The 23,011-nt window shown below is 40.5% G+C and overlaps 1 protein-coding gene across 1 annotated transcript in view; it reads left to right on the top strand.

Annotated features, from left to right (window-relative positions):
- The window catches only part of ZC2HC1B (zinc finger C2HC-type containing 1B), a 45,335-nt gene extending 23,959 nt beyond the window's left edge, over positions 1–21,376 (top strand). Inside the window, exons 5-8 of the mRNA XM_032339324.1 lie at positions 9,875–10,014; positions 13,249–13,357; positions 20,617–20,701; positions 21,180–21,376. Coding sequence (XP_032195215.1) covers positions 9,875–10,014; positions 13,249–13,357; positions 20,617–20,687 — 320 coding nt within the window. The 3' untranslated portion in view covers positions 20,688–20,701; positions 21,180–21,376. The remainder of the gene's footprint in view (positions 1–9,874; positions 10,015–13,248; positions 13,358–20,616; positions 20,702–21,179) is intronic.
- Positions 21,377–23,011: the final 1,635 nt, after the last annotated feature.

Here is a 23,011-nt window from a genome sequence, read left to right as displayed (position 1 = left end):
TCTTTCTCAGAATTTCTTTGGCTATGCAGGCAGGGTCTTTTGTGGTTCCACAGACATTCTATGATTATTTTCTCTAGTTTGTGAAGAGGACTATTGTTATTTTGGTTGAGATTGCACTGAATCTTTAGATTGGATAGTATGGACATTTTAACGATATTAATTCTTTCAGTCCATGAGTGTGGTATATCTTTCCATTTATTTGTGTTGTCTTCAGTTTCTTTAATCAGTGTTTTATAGTTTTCAGAGTCTCACCTTCTTGGTTAAATTTATTCCTATGTATTTTGTTCTTTCTGATGCGATCTTTCTTTGTTTTTACAGATTTGTTTATTTGAGAGAGAGAGAGAGCACACACGGGAGAGTGGGTGAGGAGCAGAGGGAGAGGAAGCCCCAAGCAGATGCCTTGCTAAGCATGGAGCCTGACACAGGGTTCAATCTCACAACCATGAGATCATGACCAAAGCCAAAACCAAGAGTTAGACACAACTGACTATGCCACCTTAGGCATCCCTCTTTTTGGTGCAGCTGTAAATGGGATTGTTTTTGTAATTTCTCTGTTAGTTCATTATTAGTGGATAGGAATGAAACAGATTCCTATATGTTAATTTTGTATCTTGCATTTTTACTAAATTAATATACTAGTTTTGATATTTTTTTTGATGGAATCTTTTAAGGTTTTTTAGGCATATAGTATCATGTCATCTATAAATACTGAGTTTTATTTCTTATCTGTTTTCTGTGGTTAGGACTTCCAGTGTTATGTTGAATAAAAGTTGTGAGAGTAGACATCTTTGTCTTCTTCCTGGTCTAAGGGGGAAAGCTTTTAGCCTTTCACCATTGAGTCTAATGTTAGCTTTTTGTTTGTGATATATGGCACTTATTATGTTGAGATATGTTCCTTCTCTACCCACTTCATTGAGAGTTTTTGTTATGTACAGATGTTGAATTTTGTCAAATGCTTTTTCTGCATCTATTGAAATGATTATATTTTTTGAAATGATTATATGATTTTTACCTTTTTTTTTTTTTAAAGTAGGCTGCATACCCAACCCAGCATAGAGCCCAATGTGGGTCTTGAACTCACAACTCTGAGGTTGAGACCTGAGCTGAAATCAATAGTTGGTTGCTTAACTGACTAAGCCACCCAGGCACCCTATTCATTTTTTTAAATGTGGTATATCCCATTGATTGGCTTGTAGATATTGAACCATCCTTGCACCCAAGGAATAAATCCTGCTTGATCATGATGTATGATCTTTAAAAAAGGAATTAATTTTATTTAGTTATTTTTGTTGATGTACTAATATATTAGTTTCAGGTGTACAGCATACTGATTCAACAACTCTATACATTACTCATTTCTTACCATGGTAAGTGTAGTCACCATCCATCACTATACAAGATTATTGGTATTATTGACTATATTCCCAATGCTGTATTTCTTCTCTCTCTGACTTATTTTAATGTGAATAAACTTAAATTTGGTTTGCTAATATTTTGTTGAGGATTTTTGCATCTATCTTCATCAGCGATATTGGCCCATAATTTGTTTTTGTAGTGTCTTTGTTTGGTTTTGGTATTAGGATAATGCTGGCCTCTCAGAATGAATTTGGAAGCATGCCTTCCTCTTTAAATGGTTCCTTACATGTTTGGTAGAGGCACACCTGGGTCACTCAGTCAGTTAAGCATCTACCTTTGGCTCAGATCATGATTCCAGGGGTACTAGGATTGAGTCCCACATTGGGCTCCTTGCTCAGTGGGGAGTGCCTGCCTGTACCTCTGCCTGTCATTCTCCCTGCTTGTGCGTGTGTACCCACTCTCTCTCTCTCTCACACACACACAAATGAATAAGATCTTTTTAAGAAAATGTTTGGTAAAATTCACCAGTCAATCCATTTGGCCCTGGACTTTTGTTTGGAGTTTTTGGATTACTGATTCAGTTTCATTACTAGTAAAGGTCTGTTCAGATTTTCTGTATCTTCCTGACTCAGTCTTGGAAGATTTAATGCTTCTAAGAATTTACCCATTTATTCTAGGTTGTCCACTTTGTTGGTATTTCATTTTTCATAGTAGTCCCTTATAATTCTTTGTAGTTCTGTATTGTTGGTTGTATCTTCTCTTTCATTTCTGGTTTTATTTATTTGAATTCTCTCTTGATGAGCCTAGCTAAATGTTTATCGGTTTTGTTTATCTTTTCAAAGAATCTGCTCTTAGTTTCATTCATCTTCTCTATTGCTTTTTTAGTCTTTATTGCACTTATTTCTGCTCTAATTTTTTGTTACTTCCTTCTTCTGTTAACTCTGGGCTTTGTATGTTCTTTCTGTTGTTTCTTCAGGTGTAAGGTTAGATAGTTTATTTGGTATTTTTCTTGCTTCTTGAGGTAAGCCTGTATTACTCTAAACTTCCTTTTTAGAACTGCTTTTGCTCCATCCCAAAGATTTTGAAACAGTACATTTTCAAATCCCTTTGTTTTAGTGTTTATTTTTATTTCCTTTTTAATTTCTTTTTTGACCCATTGGTTGTTTAATAGCATGTTATTTAGCCTGTAAGTATGCATTTTTTTCCAGTTTTTTTCTTCTAATCAATTTCTCATTTTATACTGTTGTGGTTGGAAAAGATGATTTATATGATTTCAGTCTCATTAAATTTGTTGAGACTTGTTTTGTGGCCTAACATGTGATCTGTTTTGGAGAATGTTGCATGTGCACTTGAAAAGAAGGTATATTCTGCTGTTTTGGGATGAAATACCTATATCCATCAAGTCTGATAATGTCATTCAAAGCCATTGTTTCCTTATTAATTTTCTGTCTGGATGATCTATCCATTGATGTAAGGGGAGTGTTAAAGTCCTTTTCTAATACTGTATTACTGTCAATTTCTCCCTTTCTGTCTGTTATAGTTGCTCCTCTGTTAGGTACACAGATATTTTTCATTGTTATATCCTCTTGTTAGATTGATCCCTTTATCATTATGTAATGTCTTTCTTTGTCTCTAATTACGATATTTATTTTAAAGTCGTTTTGTTTGAGGAACGCCTGGTGGCTCACTTGGTTAAGTGTTTGCCTTCAGCTCAGATCATGATCCCAGGGTCCTGGGATCAAGTCCCACATTGGACTCTGCTTAGCACAGAGCCTGCCTCTCCCTCTGCCCCACCCCCTGCTCCTGCTCATACTCTCTCTCTCTCACAAATAAATAAATAAAATCTTGGGGAAAAAAAGTCATTTTGTTTGCTATTAAGTATTGTTACCCCCACTTACCCCCACTTTTTTTTTCCATTTGCATGAAATGCCTTTTTCTGTTCCTTCATTTTTAATCTGTTTATGTCTTTAGGTCTGAAGTGAGTCTCTTACAGGCGGTATATAGATGGGGTTTGTTTTTTTATCCATTCAGTCACTATATGTCTTTTGATTGGAGCACTTAGTCCATTTCTTTCCTTTTTTTTTTTTTTTTAAGACTTATTTATTAGGGCACCTGGGTGGCTCAGTCTGTGAAACGTCTACCTTCTGCTCAGGTCATGGTCCTGGGGTCCTGGGATTGAGTCCTACATTGGGCTCTCTGCTCAGCAGGAAGCCTGCTTCTCCCTGTCTCTCTGCCTGCGGCTCCCCTGGCTTGTGTTTGTGCACTCTCACTCTCTCTCAGTCAAATAAATGAATAAAATCTTTTTTAAAAAGCTAAAGATTTATTTATTTGAGAAAATGAGACAGAGAGTGTGTGAGCTGGAGGGGCGAGGGGAGAAAGAATCCCAAGCAGACTCTATACTGAGCATGGAGCCCATTGCAAGGCTCAATCCCGTGACCCTGAGACCATGACCTGAGCCAAAACCAGGAGTCAGACACCCAACCAATTGTGCCACTCAGGCACCCCTGGACACTTGATCCATTTACATTTAAAGTAATTCTTTTTTTTTTTGTAAGATTTTATTTATTTATTTGACAGATCACAAGCAGGCAGAGAAGCAGGCAGAGAGAGAGGAGGAAGCAGGCTTCCTGCTGAGCAGAGAGCCCAATGTGGAGCTCGATACCAGGACCCTGGGATCATGACCTGAGCCAAAGGCAGAGGCTTTAACCCACTGAGCCACCCAGGCGCCCCTAAATTGATGGTCTCTTAAGTTTGAACTCATTCTAAAAGCATTATATTTTTACTCCCCTTCTCCATAATTTATGTCTTTATTTTGTGTATCCCTTGACTAGTTATTATAGATATAAATGATTTTTTTATTTTTGTATTTTAATTTCCATACTAGCTTCCATACTAGTGATTGATCTTTACTACATGTTTGCTTTTACCAGTGCAATTGTTTCTTTCCTAATTTTCTTACTTCTGGCTATGGCCTTTTATTTTGCACTTTAAGAGGTTCCTTTAACATTTCTTATAAGGCTGGTTTAGTGGTAATGAACTCTAACTTTTGTTTGGGAAATTCTTTTTTTTTTTTTTTTAAGATTTTATTTATTTATTTGACAGAAGGGAGAGATCACAAGTAGGCAGAGAGAGGCAGGCGGAGGGCGGGGGGTGGGGGGGATGGCAGCCAGGCTCCCCGCCAAGCAAAGAGCCTGATATGGGACTCGATCCTAAGACCCTGAGACCATGACCTGAGCCAAAGGCAGAGGTTCAACCCACTGAGCCACCCTGGCACCCCTGTCTCGGAAATTCTTTATCAGTCCTTCAATTCTGAATGATAACATTTGGTTATCAGGTAGAGTATTCTTGATTATAGGTATTTTTCCTTTCAGCCCTTGAATATAGGTCATGCCACTCCTTTTTAGCTTTCAAAGTTTCTGCTAAAAAATCAGCAGATAGCCTTATGTGGGGATTGCCTTGTATGTAACTAGTTGCTTTTCTCTTCCTGCTCTTAAGAATCTTTCTTTAGGGGTGCCTGGGTGGCTCAGGGGGTGAAAGCCTTTGCCTTCGGCTCAGGTCATGATCCCAGGGTCCTGGGATCGAGCCCTGCATCGGGCTCTCTGCTCAGCAGGGAGCCTGCTTCCTCCTCTCTCTCTGCCTGCTCCTCTGCCTCCTTGTGATCTCTGTCTGTCAAATAAATAAATAAAATCTTAAAAAAAAAAAAAAGAATCTTTCTTTATCTTTGATTTTTGACATTTTAATTATTATGTGTCTTGGTAGAATTCTTTGGGTCATTTTATTTGGGACTCTCTTTGGTTCTTGGACCTGGATGTCTGTTTCCTTCCTCAAGAAAGTTTTCAGCTATTTCTTCAAATAAATTTCTGCCTTTTTCTTTTGCTCTCCTACAGGGACCCCCATGATACAAATGTTAATATGCTTGATGTTGTCCCAACATCAAGAGAGGTCCCTATTCTCTTTTTTAAAAATTATTTTTTGTTCTTGTTGTTCAGTTTGGATGATTTCTTCTATCCTGTCTTCTACATTGATCATCCATTCTTCTGCATCCTCTAATCTGTGTTGATTCTCTAGTGTGTTTTTCATTTTGCTATTGTATTCTTCAGCTCTGATTGGTTCTTTTATTTTCTGTCTTTGTTGAAGTTATCATTGACTTCATCCATTCTTCTCCCAAGTACAGTGAGCATCTTTATTACCATCACTTTGAACTCTTTATCCGGTAGATTGCTTATCTCCTTTTGTTTAGTTTTTTGTTGCTCTTTGTTTTTTAAGGTTTTCTCTCATTATTCGGTTGGGAACATAGTTCTCTGTCTCTTTCTTACTCTCTGTTTCTATGTATTTGGTAGGTCAGTTATGTTTCCTGATCTTGAAGATAGTGGCCTTATGTAGAACACATTTTGTGGGGCACAGTATTGCAGTCCCACTCTGGTCACCAGAACCAGGAGCTCCAGGAGTGTGCTGTATGTGGGCTGCTTGTGCTCTCTTGTTGTGACTGGGCCATAACTGCTGTGAGTGCACTGGGGGGTGGGGCTGGCCCTTGGCATAGCTGGCTGAGAGGCCTGGCTGCAGCTGCTGCCGTGGCTGTGCTGAGGGGTGGGATTAGCTCCCGGCACAGCTGGCTGAGAGGCCTGGCCACAACTGTTGTGGGCGTCCTAGTGTGCCAGAAAATCATCTTAATAATTGCTTCACTATTGCTGGGTGCTAATGAAAAAATAGCTTAAAATAATGTGAAAGTAGAAAGATCTATGGCCATGATTTTGATAATACTTTGGCAACAAGCCTTATACAACAACAAAAAAATCTTTTATGATTTAAAATCCTTACTTCCTTTTAATAGTAGAAGCTACAGGATTGATGTCTACTTTACAGTTCCTGAGGCAAATAAATGAAACTATGTCAGCTGTCCTGCTGTGTGGATTTCTCTAATTTCTACATTGGATTTAAAATGTGGGGATTATTGTTTCCTTAAAATAAATAATTCCCTTTGTAAGGCCTCATTAAATGTACAATTTGTTTTTCTGCCCTTACATTCTTATGCTAAAATATAGCTTTATAATTAAGTTCTTCCCTGTGCCCTTATTTTAATTTTATGTGCCAAACAAAATGATTATCTAAAATAGCATATTTTCATTACTACTCCATTAGTTAGATTTTGTGGGGATTTTATATTAGCCCATATATTCTCAGGTTTAAATACTAGAAAATTTATACAGACATACTGGGGTTATATACAGTGGAGCCTATTATGCATGAGTTTGCAGGTCATTTCCTTTTTTTTCACAGCACAATTCCTTCATGATTCAGTTTTTGTGACATGCATTTGTTTACTCTAATTCTTACTGGCTTAAGTAAGTCTGCCAATCATTCAGCTTTCCAGGATGTTGTGACACTTTATAAGAACAACAATATAGAATATTTATAATTGAAATTCTCAGTGAGGCTTGGGATATTTGGTCCCCATTTCAAGGGCTACATTGACACGGGTACTCAACAGAACACTTGTGTTTTTAAATGACCCTTCTTTATCTACATTAATGTTTTGAGATCTGGCCACTTTCCCCACAGCCATCATATGGATCCATTTGTAGTCAGACCTTAAATATCGTTACGTATTGAAATAAATAGCAATAGTTCATGACACCACTACTGATAGAGGAAGGGGTGATTCAGATTGAGATGAGGGTAGAACATTGCAACTCAGTCATGCTGTGTTCAGTTTACTGTTGCAAAAAGATTTTTTTCCCATTCTCAGAGTGGCGGTAATTTCCTTTCTCTGCCCCTTTAGGTCTGGGCTTCATGTCCTTCCTCTGGGCCCCTGGAGCATCCAGTCCTTCCTCCTTTCAAAGTTTATTCCACAAGTGGTAATTGCTTCTTTGCCTAGCCTTCTAGCTATCTCTGAGACCTTTGCTGGGAGGGAAATCCACTTCAGCTTTGTTGTCTCCGTAGTGGCAGGCAGCATCAAACACACAGAAGGGTGGAAATGAATCAGTGAGCAGACAGGTGGAGTGAGGAAGCCATGCAGTCACTGCTGTTATCATCTTTGCACATTAACCTGAATAGGCTTATGGGTAGCAGCAGTTTTGATACCAGCCTTGACTCAGAAGGCAAAGCTGAAGAAACAATCAAACCAAGAGGAGAGTTGTAGACTGTTTTCTACATCTTTTTTTTTTTTTTTTTTTTAGATTTTACTTATTTATTTGACAGGGATCACAAGTAGGCAGAGAGTTAGGCAGAGAGAGAAGGGGAAGCAGGCTCCCTGCTGAGCAGAGAGCCCGATGTGGGGCTCGATCCCAGGACACTGAGATCATGACCTGAGCCGAAGGCAGCGGCTTAATCCACTGAGCTACCCAGGCGCCCCTGTTTTCTACATCTTGTAAACGAGTTCTGCCCAATAATGGCACTTTCAATTTTACTTTTTTAAGTTCATTACTATTTGGTAGCTGGAAACACAACCTTGCCAGGCCTGTTTCCTTAGAGTAATAGGATGTCCCAGAACCCACCCACTGTACCGAACCCTAGTGTGGATTATCTAAGTTAACTTTCACAATACCCTGGTGAAATAGGTGGTATGTAGGGACAGGGGAAATTGAAGCTTAGGGATATTGAGTAACTTGCCGAAGTTCACACATACAACAAGTGAAAAGCTTGGGCTCAAAACCAGTCAGGCAGGCTGTGGGGCCTTCATCATTTCCCAGTGCTATCCTGTTTTATTTTTGTCCGAGGAATTTATCACCGTGGGAAAACTCTTTCAGTATTGGAACGCTTAGTCCTTGATGACAGAGACATTGTACTTCCCAAGTATAAACCAGTACCTGGCATGTAACAAGTGTTCAATACATAGCAAATTGATTGATTAATTACTGCCTTCCAGAATGTGAAATAAAAGGAGAGACTAAGTACTCAACTTTTACTATATTCCAATTTTTTGTGTATTCCAGTTGTTAATTCTATAAATATTCATTTTAGGAAATGATTTGTTCAAACAGAAAACTCCTCAGATTGTATCAAAAGATGCCTTCAAAAAACTCCTAATATTGGTGGCACCTGGGTGGCTCAGTTGTTAAGTGTCTGCCTTTGGCTCAGGTCATGATCCCAGAGTCCTGGGATTGAGCCCCGTATCGAGCTCCCTGCTCAGCAGGAAGCCTGCTTCTATCTCTCCCACTCTCCTGTTTGTGTTCCCTCTCTCACTGTGTCTCTCTCTGTCAAACAAAATCAGAAAAAAAACAACAAACTCTTAACCTTGAAGATAGCATTGCTTCAAATATTCATCCACACATGTAGGCATTTTGACTATGTACTAACCCAAACTTCCATTAAGAGTCTGAGATTGGGGCTGTCTCCAATCTTTCATGTCGCTCATATCTACTTTGTCATCCCTTAAAGGTGCCTAAAACAAAACAAAACAAAACAAAAACATCTCATATTCTTGCTTACTTTAGAGGGGTGGACTCCAAATGGGCTTTGCTGTGAGCCTCTCCTCATTCTAAAAAGACTGTGGAGCTTTCTCACTTCCCATTTCTCTCACTGCTTATTACTTACAAATGAGAGCCAAATTCAGACCAATGGGTATTACAGAGCAGCTCAGAGGGTCTCATACCCACAGAGCTGCCTGGGAGGTTCTAACACTGAAACCCGAAGCTGTTTCTGGAACCAGTTTCCCATCACCCCTCCTTCCCTCCCTTTTCTCCTTTTTGAACCCCACCTTTTTCCTTTTACTTCACCTCCTTCCTGAACTTATTATTTGCTTCCTCACTTACGAGTTCAGTGAAAAAATCAACCCCTGCAGAAGCAGTGGGTCTTTCTGCCAGTGACACTGGCTTCAAATCCCATCTCCCAAATTTTTAGCTTCTTTCTCTTTCCATAGGGAAGGAGAGTAGCTCCATGACCTCTGTGTGACCAGTCCCATGTGGTGCCACAGCCTGGACTCCAGACTCTTCTGTGTTCTTCAGGGCATCATCAATACTAACATTCTGTGGTTCTAGGACTACTCTCTATAAGGATTCACTAAATAATTCATTTAATTGGCAAGTTCATAAGTAGAATGAGTCTATTTTCTTTTTTTTTTTTTAAGATTTTATTTATTTATTTGACAGAGATTACAAGTAGGCAGAGAGGCAGGCAGAGAGAGAGGAGGAAGCAGGCTCCCTGCTGAGCAGATAGCCCGATGTGGGGCTTGATCCCAGGACTCTGAGATCATGACCTGAGCCAAAGGCAGAGGCTTTAACCCACTGAGCCACCCAGGTGCCCCTAATGAGTCTATTTTCTAATGAGTATATTATGTAAACATTTTAAGGCACACTCTTAATTGAAGTAAATGTATAGACAGAAAAATGTCCCCCCTGCTATATCTTTTATTTGCACTCTTGCGTACCTTCCCCTCTGGCATAAGCTTTCTCAAGCCAGAGTCTGGATTGTTCTTTCATGTTGGAGCAGAGTTCATAGCCCATTTAGTTTATATCATATAGTCCATTCCAGAGTTGTTTTTGAAGTGTTAATTGCCTTTTGTTGTTATCTTTGCATTTAGATTATATTCAATGCCCATATTGTATGAGGAGGTTTAATGAAACTGCAGCCAACCGACATATTAATTTCTGCAAGGATCAGTCTTCTCGCCGAGTCTTTGATCCAGCCCAAACAGCAGCCAAATTGGCATCCAGAGGGCAGGTAAATATCTCTCCCCAAGTGTTGGCTCTGTGCCCTTGTGTGCTCAGGGCAAGCAGGTAGAATTTGCTAAGGTACCTAAGTCACCCATCCCAAGAAGTGTAAGGATCAGGATAGCTGATCACTGTCGCTCATCCTCATGGAAGTTGCCTTTTTTTGAGGCATGCTTTGTAGCTAACAGCACCTTTGGGTGGTGTAGAAAAAATATTTCTACAGTGTTTAAAACTTCTTAGGATGAAGCCTTGAATATGTAAGTAGTCTTTCTATAGTATTATGGTAAAACTCTGTCTTGTGCAATGGTAGTTATCAGCCTTAACCATCCAGAAAAGCATTGTGAACCTGAAGTGAAGCTCCCTGAGTGGGAAAACTGTCACAAGGAGTACTGTTCTGTAGTTCGTGTGTCTTGCTCTATGGTAAAGGAGAGGGTCGGTAGCCTTTTATTTAAAGCCGCAGAATCAGCAAGTTAAAGTAAGTGATAGGGAGCAGATGGTTTAAATAGGTACAGATAAGTAAAATGACTGCCTGACCAGGAAGACAACAGATTTATAAAAACAGAACTGGAGTCCAGCAAACAGCTTCATAAACATCGGAGGTCCCAGGGATATAATTACAGTATACTGCAAAAGCTGTTAGTTTCAAACATGGCTCAGAAACCAAGGAAAGATTACATTTGTCTGAATACTTGAGGGTATGAAACATATTTAGAAAGATTTCCATGAAATCCAGTATGTAATAGGGGTGGGAGCCTCTCCAACAGTAGCATATCCCATGGACTGTGGACTCTTAAGCTCTGTCTCCACATACAATAGACAATTACTGAATATCTTTGTCCCAGACACTGTTCCAGGTTCTGGTTGATCTGCATTTGTAACTCCATGAAGGAGGAAGACATGGAAACAAAGACAGTGGGAGGTTGTGGTAGTTGATGATTTATGGAGCACTATGGAGGAAGAGGCCAGTGTGAGCCATGGGAGGCTTCAAAGAGGAGCAGCATTTCCTCCTTGAATATCAGATGGGTTCACCAGCCTAGAGTGGGAGTTGGGGAGGACATAGCACACAGAATGTCCAGTTTGTGGCCTGAGGAGCTCACCATGTGGGGCTAATGTGTGGTGTGCCTGTGGGATGTGACAGAAAAGGGACAGGCAAGGGGCGTCAGATCTAAAAGAACTTCACTCAAGTCAGTTCAGAAAGAGGGAAAAGGAAGTGGATAGATACCCAAAAGCTCGAGGACCCAAAGCAGGACCTGGAAAGTCCCCATGAACCCAGGAAGTCCTCCTTTCCACCTTCCCGTCTTGTCCTTCCATCCTGCTATATAGACTTCTGCTTGCTCTTCTCTCTGCAGAACGACTTTCTTAGCTTTCCTGTCTAGTTGTTGATTATCTGCCTCATGTCTCATTCTGTGGGCAGTGTAGACTGGTGGAATAGTACAGACTGGAGTGATACAGAATTGGTTTTCTAGAAAGATTACCTTTGCCACTAGTGTTTACATGGATTGGCCACAGTTAGGAGCCACAGCAACAGATAAAGAATGAGGGCCCAGAGTAAGAGGACAAAAGGGTTGTGTGTGGAGGACAATTTGAGAAAGAATGGGTGGCACTGAGAAGCTGATAGGATATGGGGTGACAGGGTTTTAGCTGCAGAGCCTAGGTATGTAGTATACTATACATCTAGGTAAAGAAACAGAGGAAGGAGGAGATAAGTGTGTTGGAGGGGCAGACAGGATGGTTCCAATAAATATAGTTAGAGATTCAGTCTTTATGCTGAAATAGCATGGGAGCAGTGCAGTGTGGAAGGAGCCCAGATTCTGCAGTCAGTAGCCAGGGTTTGACTCTCAATTCTGTACTTCGTTATCTGTAGGTAAACTTACGACAAGAAAATTCTTTGAGACTGACTTTAAACTATACCTTGCCGTGTTGTTGGGAGGATTATAGACCATATAAACAACGTGCCTTGCATATAAGTCTCTTCTGCCTCTCCATCCATGTTGCCCCACCCTCTCTTCTCCTGCTCTCTGGTAGTCCTTGTTGGTGGGATAGGGACCACAATTTGGGGGGTATGTGACTGCTTTGGGATTGAATTTGACTGAATTTTGGAAACATTTTCTAAGTAAAACCTCTACCTTCTAAAGCAGCATGTTTCTTCGAATGGTTGTAACCAGTCCGCGAAGTTAGTCACATTAGTGGGGCCAGAGGGAGCCCAGGGAAGCAGCAAACGGAAGTGCTTTTTATTCCTGAAGAAGGCCAGCTGGCCGTCCTGAGTGTAACCAGTGATTTGGCCCTGTTCCTCTCCTTGTTTTCCAGAACTAACTGGTGATTGGGAACACAGAAGAAAAATTAGTTGCTTTCTGCGGAAACTCACTGTAGACCGTATCTGAACAGCAGTCCTTGTTTCTCTTAATGCCAGCTTCACCGCTCGGGCCCTGGCTAATAGTGAGGCTTATTCAGAGTGGAACAAAAAGGGAGGGGTTGTTTTACTTGTGAAGGGCTGTTAACAGCACAGCTGAAAAGTGTTTCTATTTTAAACATAATCAACTTTAAAAACGTGTTATACCCTTAACCAAAAGAGACCAATATGGGCCTCTGAAAATAGCTGTCTTTGGATAGGGATGAGCTTGCCTGCTGTAACCTCACAGCTATCCTTGCCCAAGTGAGAATTCTCACTTGGAGTAACAGGTCATCTTTATGCAGTAGTTGCCATGGAAATGTTGGGACCAGTAGCTAGGTAAGAAGCTCTCAAAGGACCTTTTGGTCCTTATTCTGTATTAATGTAGCTGTTGTGCTACCGCTGCTCGGCAGGCAGGCGTGTGGTGTGGGGATGATGGAATTCCATATTTAAAACATTTGCTGTCTGCCAATGTCTGTTTTTCTTCTCTGTTCATGTATTTAAAAACAAAATCATCTTCAAGTAAAATGAAAAACTAAAATGTTCCATAACTATCCTTATTGACATTAAGTGATTTCTTATGTCTCCGTACAACTAATTTTACAGGATTAACATATCACCACTCCCCTAAGGGGTTGATTGTGGAATGAAAGAGCCAAAAACTCAGACATGGCTCTGAGAACAGCAAGATGCAGGCAAACAAGGGTTTTCAGGGTGTGCCTGTCCCCTTCCCCTGGGTGCAGCGGGTCCTGGCGATGACTCCAGCCTGCTGCTGGCTAAGTGGAAACAGCCTTACCTCCTGTGAGCTACCTGAGATTACAAAGTTGTCCCCCCTCTGACTTGCTCTTTCTGTAGGCTAAGGCTCAGATGAATCCAAAAAAAGAGCCAACTGTAACCAGTGCTGTGGGAGCCCTGCTACAGAACAGAGCCCTGGGGGCCCCAAATGTGGCCCCACCTAGACCAGGTGAGTTGGAGTAAGCATGCCAGCTATCAAATGAGGGACCAGAAGGGAACCACTGTCAGCTTTGGAATTCATTGGCAGTTGGCAAAGGTTTGACATCAAATGTTGCTTTTGGAAATAAAGATATGTGCGGGGGGTGAGGGGGTGCCTGGGTGGCTCAGTGGGTTAAGCCTCTGCCTTTGGCTCAGGTCATGATCCCAGGGTGCTGGGATCGAGCCCTGCATCAGGCTCTCTGCTCAGCAGGGAGCCTGCTTCCCTCTCTCTCTCTGCCTGCCTCTCTGCCTACTTGAGATCTCTGTCATATAAATAAATAAAACTTAAAAAAAAACAACAGATATGTGGGTTTATTTGAGGTTAAAGCTTATTTGCCAAGAAGGAACTTTCCTCATTTATCAGGATTCGATAACTCTGTCAACATACAGAGTCAGATACCATTACAGCAACATGGTCTAAACCATCATGCTCTGGTCTAGTAAAATCGAAAAGAGGTTAAGAATGGGATATAACAGGGGCTCCTGGGTGGCTCAGCAGGTTAAGCCTCTGCCTTCGGCTTGGGTCATGATCACAGGGTCCTGGGATGGAGCCCCGCATCGGGATCTCTGCTCAGTGGGGAGCCTGCTTCCTCCCCCCGCTCCCCCACTTGCCTCTCTGCCTGCCTCTCTGCCTACTTGTGATCTCTCTCTGTCAAAAAAATTAATAAAATCTTTTTTAAAAAATGGGAGATAACAGCATGTCAGGTATTGTGTGGAAAATAAGAAGAAAACAAATAGCCAAGATATGGAAACAACCTGAGTGTCTGTTGTTGGTTGAAAGGTTAAAGATGTTGTATGTATACACAATGGAATATTACACAGCCATAAAAAGAAGGAAGTTCTACCTTCTGTGACAACAGTGGGTGGGCATTGGAGTCATTATGCTGAGTGAAATAGTTCAGACAGAGAAAGAGAAATACTGTGTGATCACATTTACATATAGAATCTAAGAAAAATTGAACTCATAAAAACAGGAAATAAAATGGTGGTTGCCATGGGTAAGGGTGGAGAGGGGGAAACAATGGTGTAAGGGTACAGATTCCCAAGTGCAAGTGCTGGGGACCTGTACACGTTGTAACAATAGATAGCAGTATTGTATTGTATACTTGAAAATTGCTAAGAGAGTAGATCTTCAGTGTTCTCACTGTACACATGCGCACGCACACACAAACACATGCACACAAACACACACCCCAGAGGTAACTATTTGAGGTAATAGATTTGTTAACAAATATATGTGTATCAAATGATCACATTGTACCCCTTAAACTTATACGATGTTCTATTCACTTACATCTTGATAAAGCTGGAGAAGAAAAAGGAAAGGGAAAGTTTCCTTACTGAACTAAATAATTTCTTTCAAGTAGCAGGAAGGCCTAACCACCATTATGGTACTTACCGTGTGCTAGACCCATTTCATTTTATCCTCCTAGTAAGCTTCCAAATGTTTTAATCTGTGGAAAGGGAAACAAGCTTAGAGAGGATGTTATTTGTTCCAGGCACGGGACTGGTAAACAACAGGGTTGAATGAGGTATCTATATTGCTACCTCTCTTCACTGAGCTGCCGTAATCAGTGTGGCATTCTTTGTGATCACCATGGCACTGTGAAGGCAATGTGAATTAACCCATGACCGTATTGATGCTTCTGGTCAGGTGTCTTATTTTGAAGGGGTTATCAGAACCAAAGTAGGAACTGCTAGTCTCAATAGTCCATAAAGTCACCAGAAACCTTTATTATTAGTTTTTAAATTCCCCGTGAGTTGTCATGGGGTAAAAATGGAATGGAGCATCTTAATAAGATTCCCCATAGCCCTGTAAACCCAAATCATTAGTTTTTCCCTGATCTATGAAAACTTAACAGTGGGGTTTTAGTTTTCACTTAGAAAAAAATAATTCAAATCATATATGAGTTTATTTGGTAAAACTTTCACTAAGCTATATTTCTAAAGTATAAAGATTAGTGTCCTTCACAAGAGACAATTTTTTTTTTTTTTAAGATTTTATTTATTTGCGAGAGAGAGAATGAAAGAAAGAACATGAGAAGAGGGAGGGTCAGAGGGAGAAGCCAGCTCCCTGCTGAGCAGGGAGCCTGCTGTGGGACTTCGTGCAGGGCTTGATCCTGGGACTTCAGAATCATGATCTGAGCCAAAGGCAGTTGCTTAATCAACTGAGCCACCCAGGTGCCCAAGACAAATTCTTTATATTATGGTTTCTTTTCTCATCTTTTCAAAGATTATATTATAATGCTTCCCTTCCAGTGAAAAACCCTCCTTTATTTAAGTTTGAGGTTAAAGCTTACTTGCCAATAGGGAATTTTCTATTTATTTATTTACATTTATTTTTAAAGATTTTATTTATTCATTTGACAGAGATGGCAAGTAGGCAGAGAGGGAAGCAGAGAGAGAGGTGGGGGGAAGCAGGCTCCCTGCTGAGCAGAGAGCCCAATTCAGGGCTCGATCCCAGGACCCTGGGATCATGATCTGAGCTGAAGGCAGAGGCTTTAACCCACTGAGCCACCCCGGTGCCCCTCACTTAATGTTTTTAATATTTATCCATGTACATATCAGTATTTTGTTCCTTTTTGTTGAGTAGTGTTCCATGGTATGCCTATAGCAAAATTTGTTGAACTATTTACCCACTGAGCCACCCAGATGCCCCAAGGAGGGAATTTTTTTAAAAAGATTTATTTATTTATTTGAGAGAGAAAAAATATCGGGTGGAGGGGCAGAGGGAGGAAGAGAATCTCAAGTAGACTCCATGGTGAGTGTGGTGTCTGACATGGGGCTTGATCCCATGACCCTGAGATCATGACCTGAGTCAAAATCAAGGGTTGGATGCTTAACTGATTGTGTCACCCAGGTGCCTCTAGGGGTAATATTTCTTAATTCACTGTGATTAGAGAACTCTGTCAATGTGCAAAGTCCAATCCGAGTATAGCAATGGACTCGAGAACCTTCATTCCCTGGTCTAGTAAACTTGCAAAAAGATTGGGAATGGAAGAAGACAGTGTCTGGTACAGTGCTGAAATTAAAGGAAGATTTCTTCCTTGGACCAAGTAACTTTTTTAAAGTAGCAGCAAGTGATCCTTCCTAAGTGAAAAGATCCTAAACTAGAATTCAGAAGTCTTGTGTCCCAGTATGTGGCACATCCGAGTATATGGGACACGTCCTGTGATGTGTCCCATTTGTGACAGTAGGCAGAATGTTATAGAGACACCATTCTGATACATAAGAAAATAGATTAGGAGCCAGTAGGTCTAAGCAAACTCGTATTGTGTTTGCTCTTGACTAGTAATGGTGATTTGGGACCACTGGTGTTGCTAAGTAGAAGGCACATTCTATACCATCACTGCCTCAGTGTTGTTCCTTGACCATAAGAGGTCTGCCATTCCTGGCCTCGGGGCCCATATACACTGGTTGCTCTTCAGCTGAAAACCAGTCCCCACTAATCTGCACTGCTTGCTCCCTTCAGTTCTTTGTTGAGTGTCCTCTTCAGATTGAGGCCGCTCAACCTCTCCATTTAAACTTAAGCCCTCCACAATTCCTTCTGTAGTTTCATTTAATAGCATTCACCACCGTCTAATACCTAATACATACTTTTCTCCCATCACCAGAATGGAATGGGATGGGATCCAGAAGGCTGGGAGGGGTCGACTTTGCCCATTTTTAGTTGTATTGCTGTATCTATACCTATTAGAAGTGTTCAGGGCACATGTGAGGTGTTCAATAAATACTTGAAATATATGAGAGAGGGTAGGTATCTTGATTCTGTAATTTCCCACTCAAAATACTGGCATGTGAATTAGAATTATGTTAATTACGTTTAAGAGATAGTTTTGGTTTTATTTCAGATTTAAGATTTAAACCTGAATTGAGATTAAGATTGTTTTATTAAAACAATTAAGATTGTTTTATTTCAGGTTTTAAAATTTAATTTCTTGCCTTCCCTGTAACCTCACCTGCTTCCATTTATTGTTTTCTAAAGATTCATTTATTTTAGAGCATGCATGAGAGCAGGGGTGGGGAGGGGCAGAAGAAGAGGGGGAGAGAGAGAATCTTAAGTAGGCTCCATACTCAGTGTGGAGTCCAATGTAGGACTCAAACTCATGACCCTGAGATCGTGACTTGAGCCGAATTCAAGAGTTGGAAGCCTGACTGACTGAGCCACCCAGGTGCCCTTCACCTTCTGTTTAAACATAAAGTTTCCAGTGTTGGTGTGCCTTTAAATTAGTCATATTTCATTTGGAGTCATTCTGGGGAGAAAGCATATTGAACATGTAAGAAGTATATTGGGGGGGTGTATTCTCAAAAATATTTAAGGGTTGGTGAAAAGCACTGCCTTTCACTAATATGAACAGGCTCATGTGTACACCAGATTTGCATCTTACTGGCATTGTTTCTGTTCTGCTCAGTCTTAATCTATTTGTAATGTGAGTCTTTTTTAAAAATTGCAGTTGCTAGGCTTTGCTATTTCTAGATTGATAATCAGTAGTTAAGGCCACTTGGTGTCACTTGCCTTCCACATAAATCCCATTACTGTCTTTCATTTAACTAGCAGTTAACTCCCTAAAACTCTGGCTTTTATTCTTAACTCTCTTGAGTAAAAGAAACAGGTAGTACTTTCCATGTACAGCCTTTTGTCCTAAATTCACAGTTAGAGGAGGTACATGTGTGTAAGTCACAATCCTTACCCATTCTAGAGTTTTATAAGAAGATAAGCAAGTACAGGAAGATCTCTGATGCAGGGAAGCATGTGAGGTTGTGTGAGGTTGATTCACAGCTGCCATGGAAGTTCAGAGGGTTCATTCATTCATCACGTGATTATTATGCATGGTTATTTCTTATGCCCATAGATTCTTAAAAGTCTAGGGAGAGAAACCGTCAATCATACTGAATATTTTAACAATCAGAAATAAACGTTCTAAGGGGACCAAGAAAGAGATCAGCTTTGCCCAGGAGGCTTTATGGAGGAGATATCGGTCTGAGAGAGAGGAGGTTCACAGAGGTTGAGGTGAGCTTTTAGGATGAGATAGATTTTGACCAGTGGAGAAAAGTTGAAGATGGAGTGAATAAAGCTATGAAAATGAAAATGCAGAGGACATACTCTGGAAACACATGGCCCATTTGGCCAAGGCATAGGAAAGAGCTGGGGTGTGAACATAAATTATAGAATGGAAGGCCGGCCCTGGAGCCATAAAGGCTCAGTGAGGCGCCCAGACTATCTGTGATCAAAACAGACCCATGCATCCTCTGGCGCTCGCGGGTCTGTGAGTTAGGCAATCGTGGTGGCCTGGGAACTTCTTGTTTCTAGCCATGTTGTTTGTCTGCAAAAAATGCTTTTGAGAAAGAGGATTTCTGAAAAGTTTCATGTAAGATATGAATGCTTATTGTAGAAAATATTGGAAAATGGAGAAAAGATGTGAAGGGAATAAAAGTCAGAAGTCCACATCTTGACATGATCACTGTTAACACCAATATCCTCTTCCATTTTTTTCTTTTTATACTCTTTTTTCCCCCCTCTTACCAAAGTTTAGGATTATAGGCCCTATACACATCCTGATTTTTTTCACTAACACGTTCTGAAGAGTTCCCTATTGCAAAAGAAGCAGTGGTGTTTTTAAAACAGTATCACAAGATGACTTATTTAGCTCTTTTCCTGGTGTCAAGCAAGTAGATTGCTTCTACTTTTTTGCTGCGCTAAGTAACTCCCTTTATCACGGATAGTCCAGATTTACATTGGACACTCTTCAAAGCACTACATATATTAACTCATTTAATCCTCACAATGGCAACAGGGCTAAACGTGCTATTTGGATTTCTAGTTTATAGGCAAGGGAAGCACATAGAGGCTAAGTTGCTTGCTCAAGTAATTCCATAGAATGGGGTAGAGCCAACCAGATCCTCATCTGCTTTGGAAAAACTGGGTCTGACATGGAAACATTAAGATGATATGCATTTATAGCTTAATAATTACCTATAACATCTACAACCTACAAATATATTTACTATGTAATATGATATAATATGTAAGTTACATATATATAGTTGTTTTGGAGTAAGGTGTAGATCTTCCTTCATTCTCACAAAGATTCTAATGTCCAGATGGAAAGTGAGTTTATAACCTAGTCAGCGGATCTCTCTTTAGTGGCTCTTTTCTTGAGGGTTCAGATACCCAAGGGACGGATCTCCTGAGAAGGTCCTGCCAAGCAACAGCTCCTCCCATACTTATATACGGAGATCAAAATCCCGATGAGAATATAGTTCTGGGTTCTAGAGCTGTGTTGCATCATGTATTTAGTGAACTGCGCTGTACCACTTCAGTGGGATGGGCTCTGCTTTTATTTCTGGAACCACTGGATTTGATGAAGCTGAGCATCTTACCTATACTAGCATCCCCTGCTTAGCTCATTTAATTATGTAGCAAATATAATGAGTATCAGAGGGTCAGCTGCTGATTTTTTGGAAGACCTGAAACTTGCAGATCTCCTGGTAAAATGAACAGTGAAAACTATATTCCTGTGTCTTTGGATAATTTGATTCATAATTTCCTTGGGTGGTTTGATGACTTCCCCTTCATAAAACACTGAGTAGAATGGAGGGCTCTAGGACAGAGGGGAATTGTTCTATTTTATAAAAAATGATTTCTCTGAGACTCCTATCCCATACCATGTGGCACAAAACAGACCATGGTATGGCAAGCTTCTATCTGTAAGCTTCTTCATCCTCATGCTTAATAGTGCTGCTGGGCACAAAGGAAAAGAATCCTGTTTGTGGAATGAGCCCATCGCTATGTAAATAACCCCTGGGAGGAAAGGCATCTCATGCTTCCATAAGGCTTATCAAACTCTTTCTGGAATGAGAGCATGCAAAGAACTGTAAAGCCATGATATACTCAGGGAACATTTCGAAAGCCAGGATAGCAGAGGGGAGAGGTGGTGAGAGTCAGATTGTTTAAACTGCGGGCCATCTGAGATGGTGATCCAAAGGGCCCATCCAGAGTAAGTGAAGGGCTAGGGGCAGAGGAAAGAAGGTGCTTGAAACCAACACTGTTTTCTTATTATTTGGCCCAGGATAGGGACTGAGTGCTTGTCTATAGCTACAAAACAAAATAGAACAAAACAAAAAGGAAGAAGAGAGACTTTTGAATCCAATGTGAGGATTTCATAATCATTCCTTTTTTTTCTTGCTGTTTGCTTTTACATAATAACAAATCTGTTTATGTCTGCAAAGGATTAGCTGTGGACCCTGCTTCTGGAGCAAAACTCAGACAAGGATTTACTAAATCTTCTAAAAAAGATTAACTCCTAGAGGCCAGGTAAGATAAAAGAAAAAAAAAATAATAACCTCTAATCTGGGTGTTCCTGATCATCGAATGTGTAAAAGATACAGTTAGTAAGCCTTTAAGAGAATGAAACCATAGCAGGCAAACCAAAGAGGAATCTGGGTAAGACTTCAATTGAGTTAGTAAAATGTGTGCTCCTAAAACATACCCTTTTTGTTAAACATATAGTTTGAAAATGATATTCAGCTTCTGATGGGGCTTAACAGGAAAGGGGAATGAGTCCTCATTTTGCCCTGGAAGCTACCACTGTGTCCCTTTGTCCAAACCCTTTTCCCTCAAAAGGGACAGTTCCCGGAGATAGATAGTGAATATCAGGGCTGCTGTGGAGACTTCTTTTCTTGATATTGTAGATAGTTTGTTAAAACAATTAAAAATGTAAATATGCCTATATTATTTAACTTTCTCAGTGTGGAAACAATGAAGTTCTAAAGTAAATGCCTTTTGTTTTCAGACTGTCTCCCTTGAGCATCTTAGCCTGGATGGCTATGCACCCAGGAATGCCACCTAAGGGGAAGGAAAGGCAGATGGCTGTTTATAAGCCTACAACTCTTCTTGAGAAATCATGGAGAACAAGTAAAACCCAGATTCACCTTTTCTTCCTCATTACTCCCTTTACAATTTTCAAAACAATATTAAACAACAAATCAACCTGTATGACAGTGGTTGACATTTTTTTGTTGTTTTAATCACATTTAATAGGTTTTTAAAGAAATGTTGCTTTGATGCTAGAACCTTTTACTAAAACAGTCTTTGGAGTTTTACTACTAGCATTATTTACTTAGCTAGAAAAATTGTGTTTTACCTAGCTTCAGTCTATGTAACCTAAAATCCTGTTTTAAATATTTGGTTCTAATGAACTTTAATCAGCAACTGCTCCTATTTTAAGTGTCCATCTGTATACCATGAAGAATTGTCTCACAGCAGTGCACATAGCTTGTGGGGAAACACTGACATGGAGGGATGGTTAGGATAACCCTCCCCTCCTGTGGGAAGGATGCTTTTAAGTGGACTCGGGCCATTTATTTATCATGGCTGAATCAGAAGCCAGCTGGTCATTCCACCACTGGTTTATATGGCTCTGTTGGGAGGTGGTGTCTCAACTGTTTCTTCTTGCTGTCCTCAGGGTAAAGAAACTCTTTTTGTAGAGTCCTTTATACTTATGCTTTTTCATGTAAGAACTTGTATTGTTTTCCTTAACTCCAGGGAATTTCGGTTAGGAATTAAGCCATTTTTCCTGTCTAAATTTAAGTAGGAGAATCCCAACCTATTCCCACATGCAGTGCAGCAACCACAACCACCTGAAACTCTTAGGATCTGTATTTTGGGGACCTAATGCTGTTTAATGCTCAGGGAAATACATGTCTTAGAACAGACTGAAGACTACTAAACCACATAAAAGTATTTGTAGAAGCTTCTATGAATGGGAGATTCATAGAAGGGAGATTTTGCTAAGGTGAGCCAGTACTCACTTACTCCTTATGTTCTGGCAGATCACCTTCTCTCGGAGAGGTAAGAGTGGATATAGGAATGGAGGTAGTTATCCCAATGGATTTCTTTGAAGAGGTAACCTTTATCCTTTTGTCTCCTTTCCTACCCCCAGCTTAAACTGTACATTAAGGCTCAACCACATCAGTTCCACATACTAAAACCAAGCCCCAGGCCACTTGTCTGCTGCTTGTCATGGTCCTGGGCATCACTGGTAAGGCCTGTGGGCCAGGGTTTCTCACATTGGCCAATAGGCTTCTTTGATGGGCACAGGTACTCAAGGCTTCCCTCTTTCCACCCACTCCCACCCTCATTAGAGGTGGGGGGTGGGGGGGGAAACCAGGCGTGACAGATTCAAGGAGTTCTTAAGAAATAATGTTCGGAAGAAATCCCAATAAGGAATAGGCAAATTTCTAATTTGTACTAAAAATTAATGGTAAGGACAGTTCTAAAACTGGAATGTGGTAGCCCAGGGTAGACTAAAAACTCCAGTAGCCAGTACTCTGACATTAAACATCAGAAATAAATTACATAATATTATGAAAAGATCCAAATGTTGTATCAGTAATTTTTAGAAATAAATAGTGTTAGGAATTTAAGCATATGAGCTTCCACCTTAGATCCTAATTTGCTCAAAACTAATACATGCTGCATTAAGTCAGAAGAGTCGTTTCTGTGGGAGAAGTAACAACCAGGAGGGAGCATGAGGGAGCTGGGTAGGGAGCTGGAAGTGGTTTAATCTCCATATGCACAGTTCCGTGGGTATAGTTGTATATAAAAATCAGTCAAGTCAGTATG

Source organism: Mustela erminea, chromosome 4 (assembly GCF_009829155.1).
Source record: "Mustela erminea isolate mMusErm1 chromosome 4, mMusErm1.Pri, whole genome shotgun sequence".
Taxonomy (NCBI): Eukaryota; Metazoa; Chordata; class Mammalia; order Carnivora; family Mustelidae; genus Mustela; species Mustela erminea.
Note: the sequence above shows the minus strand (reverse complement) of the source record. Positions and strands in the feature narration are given on the sequence as shown.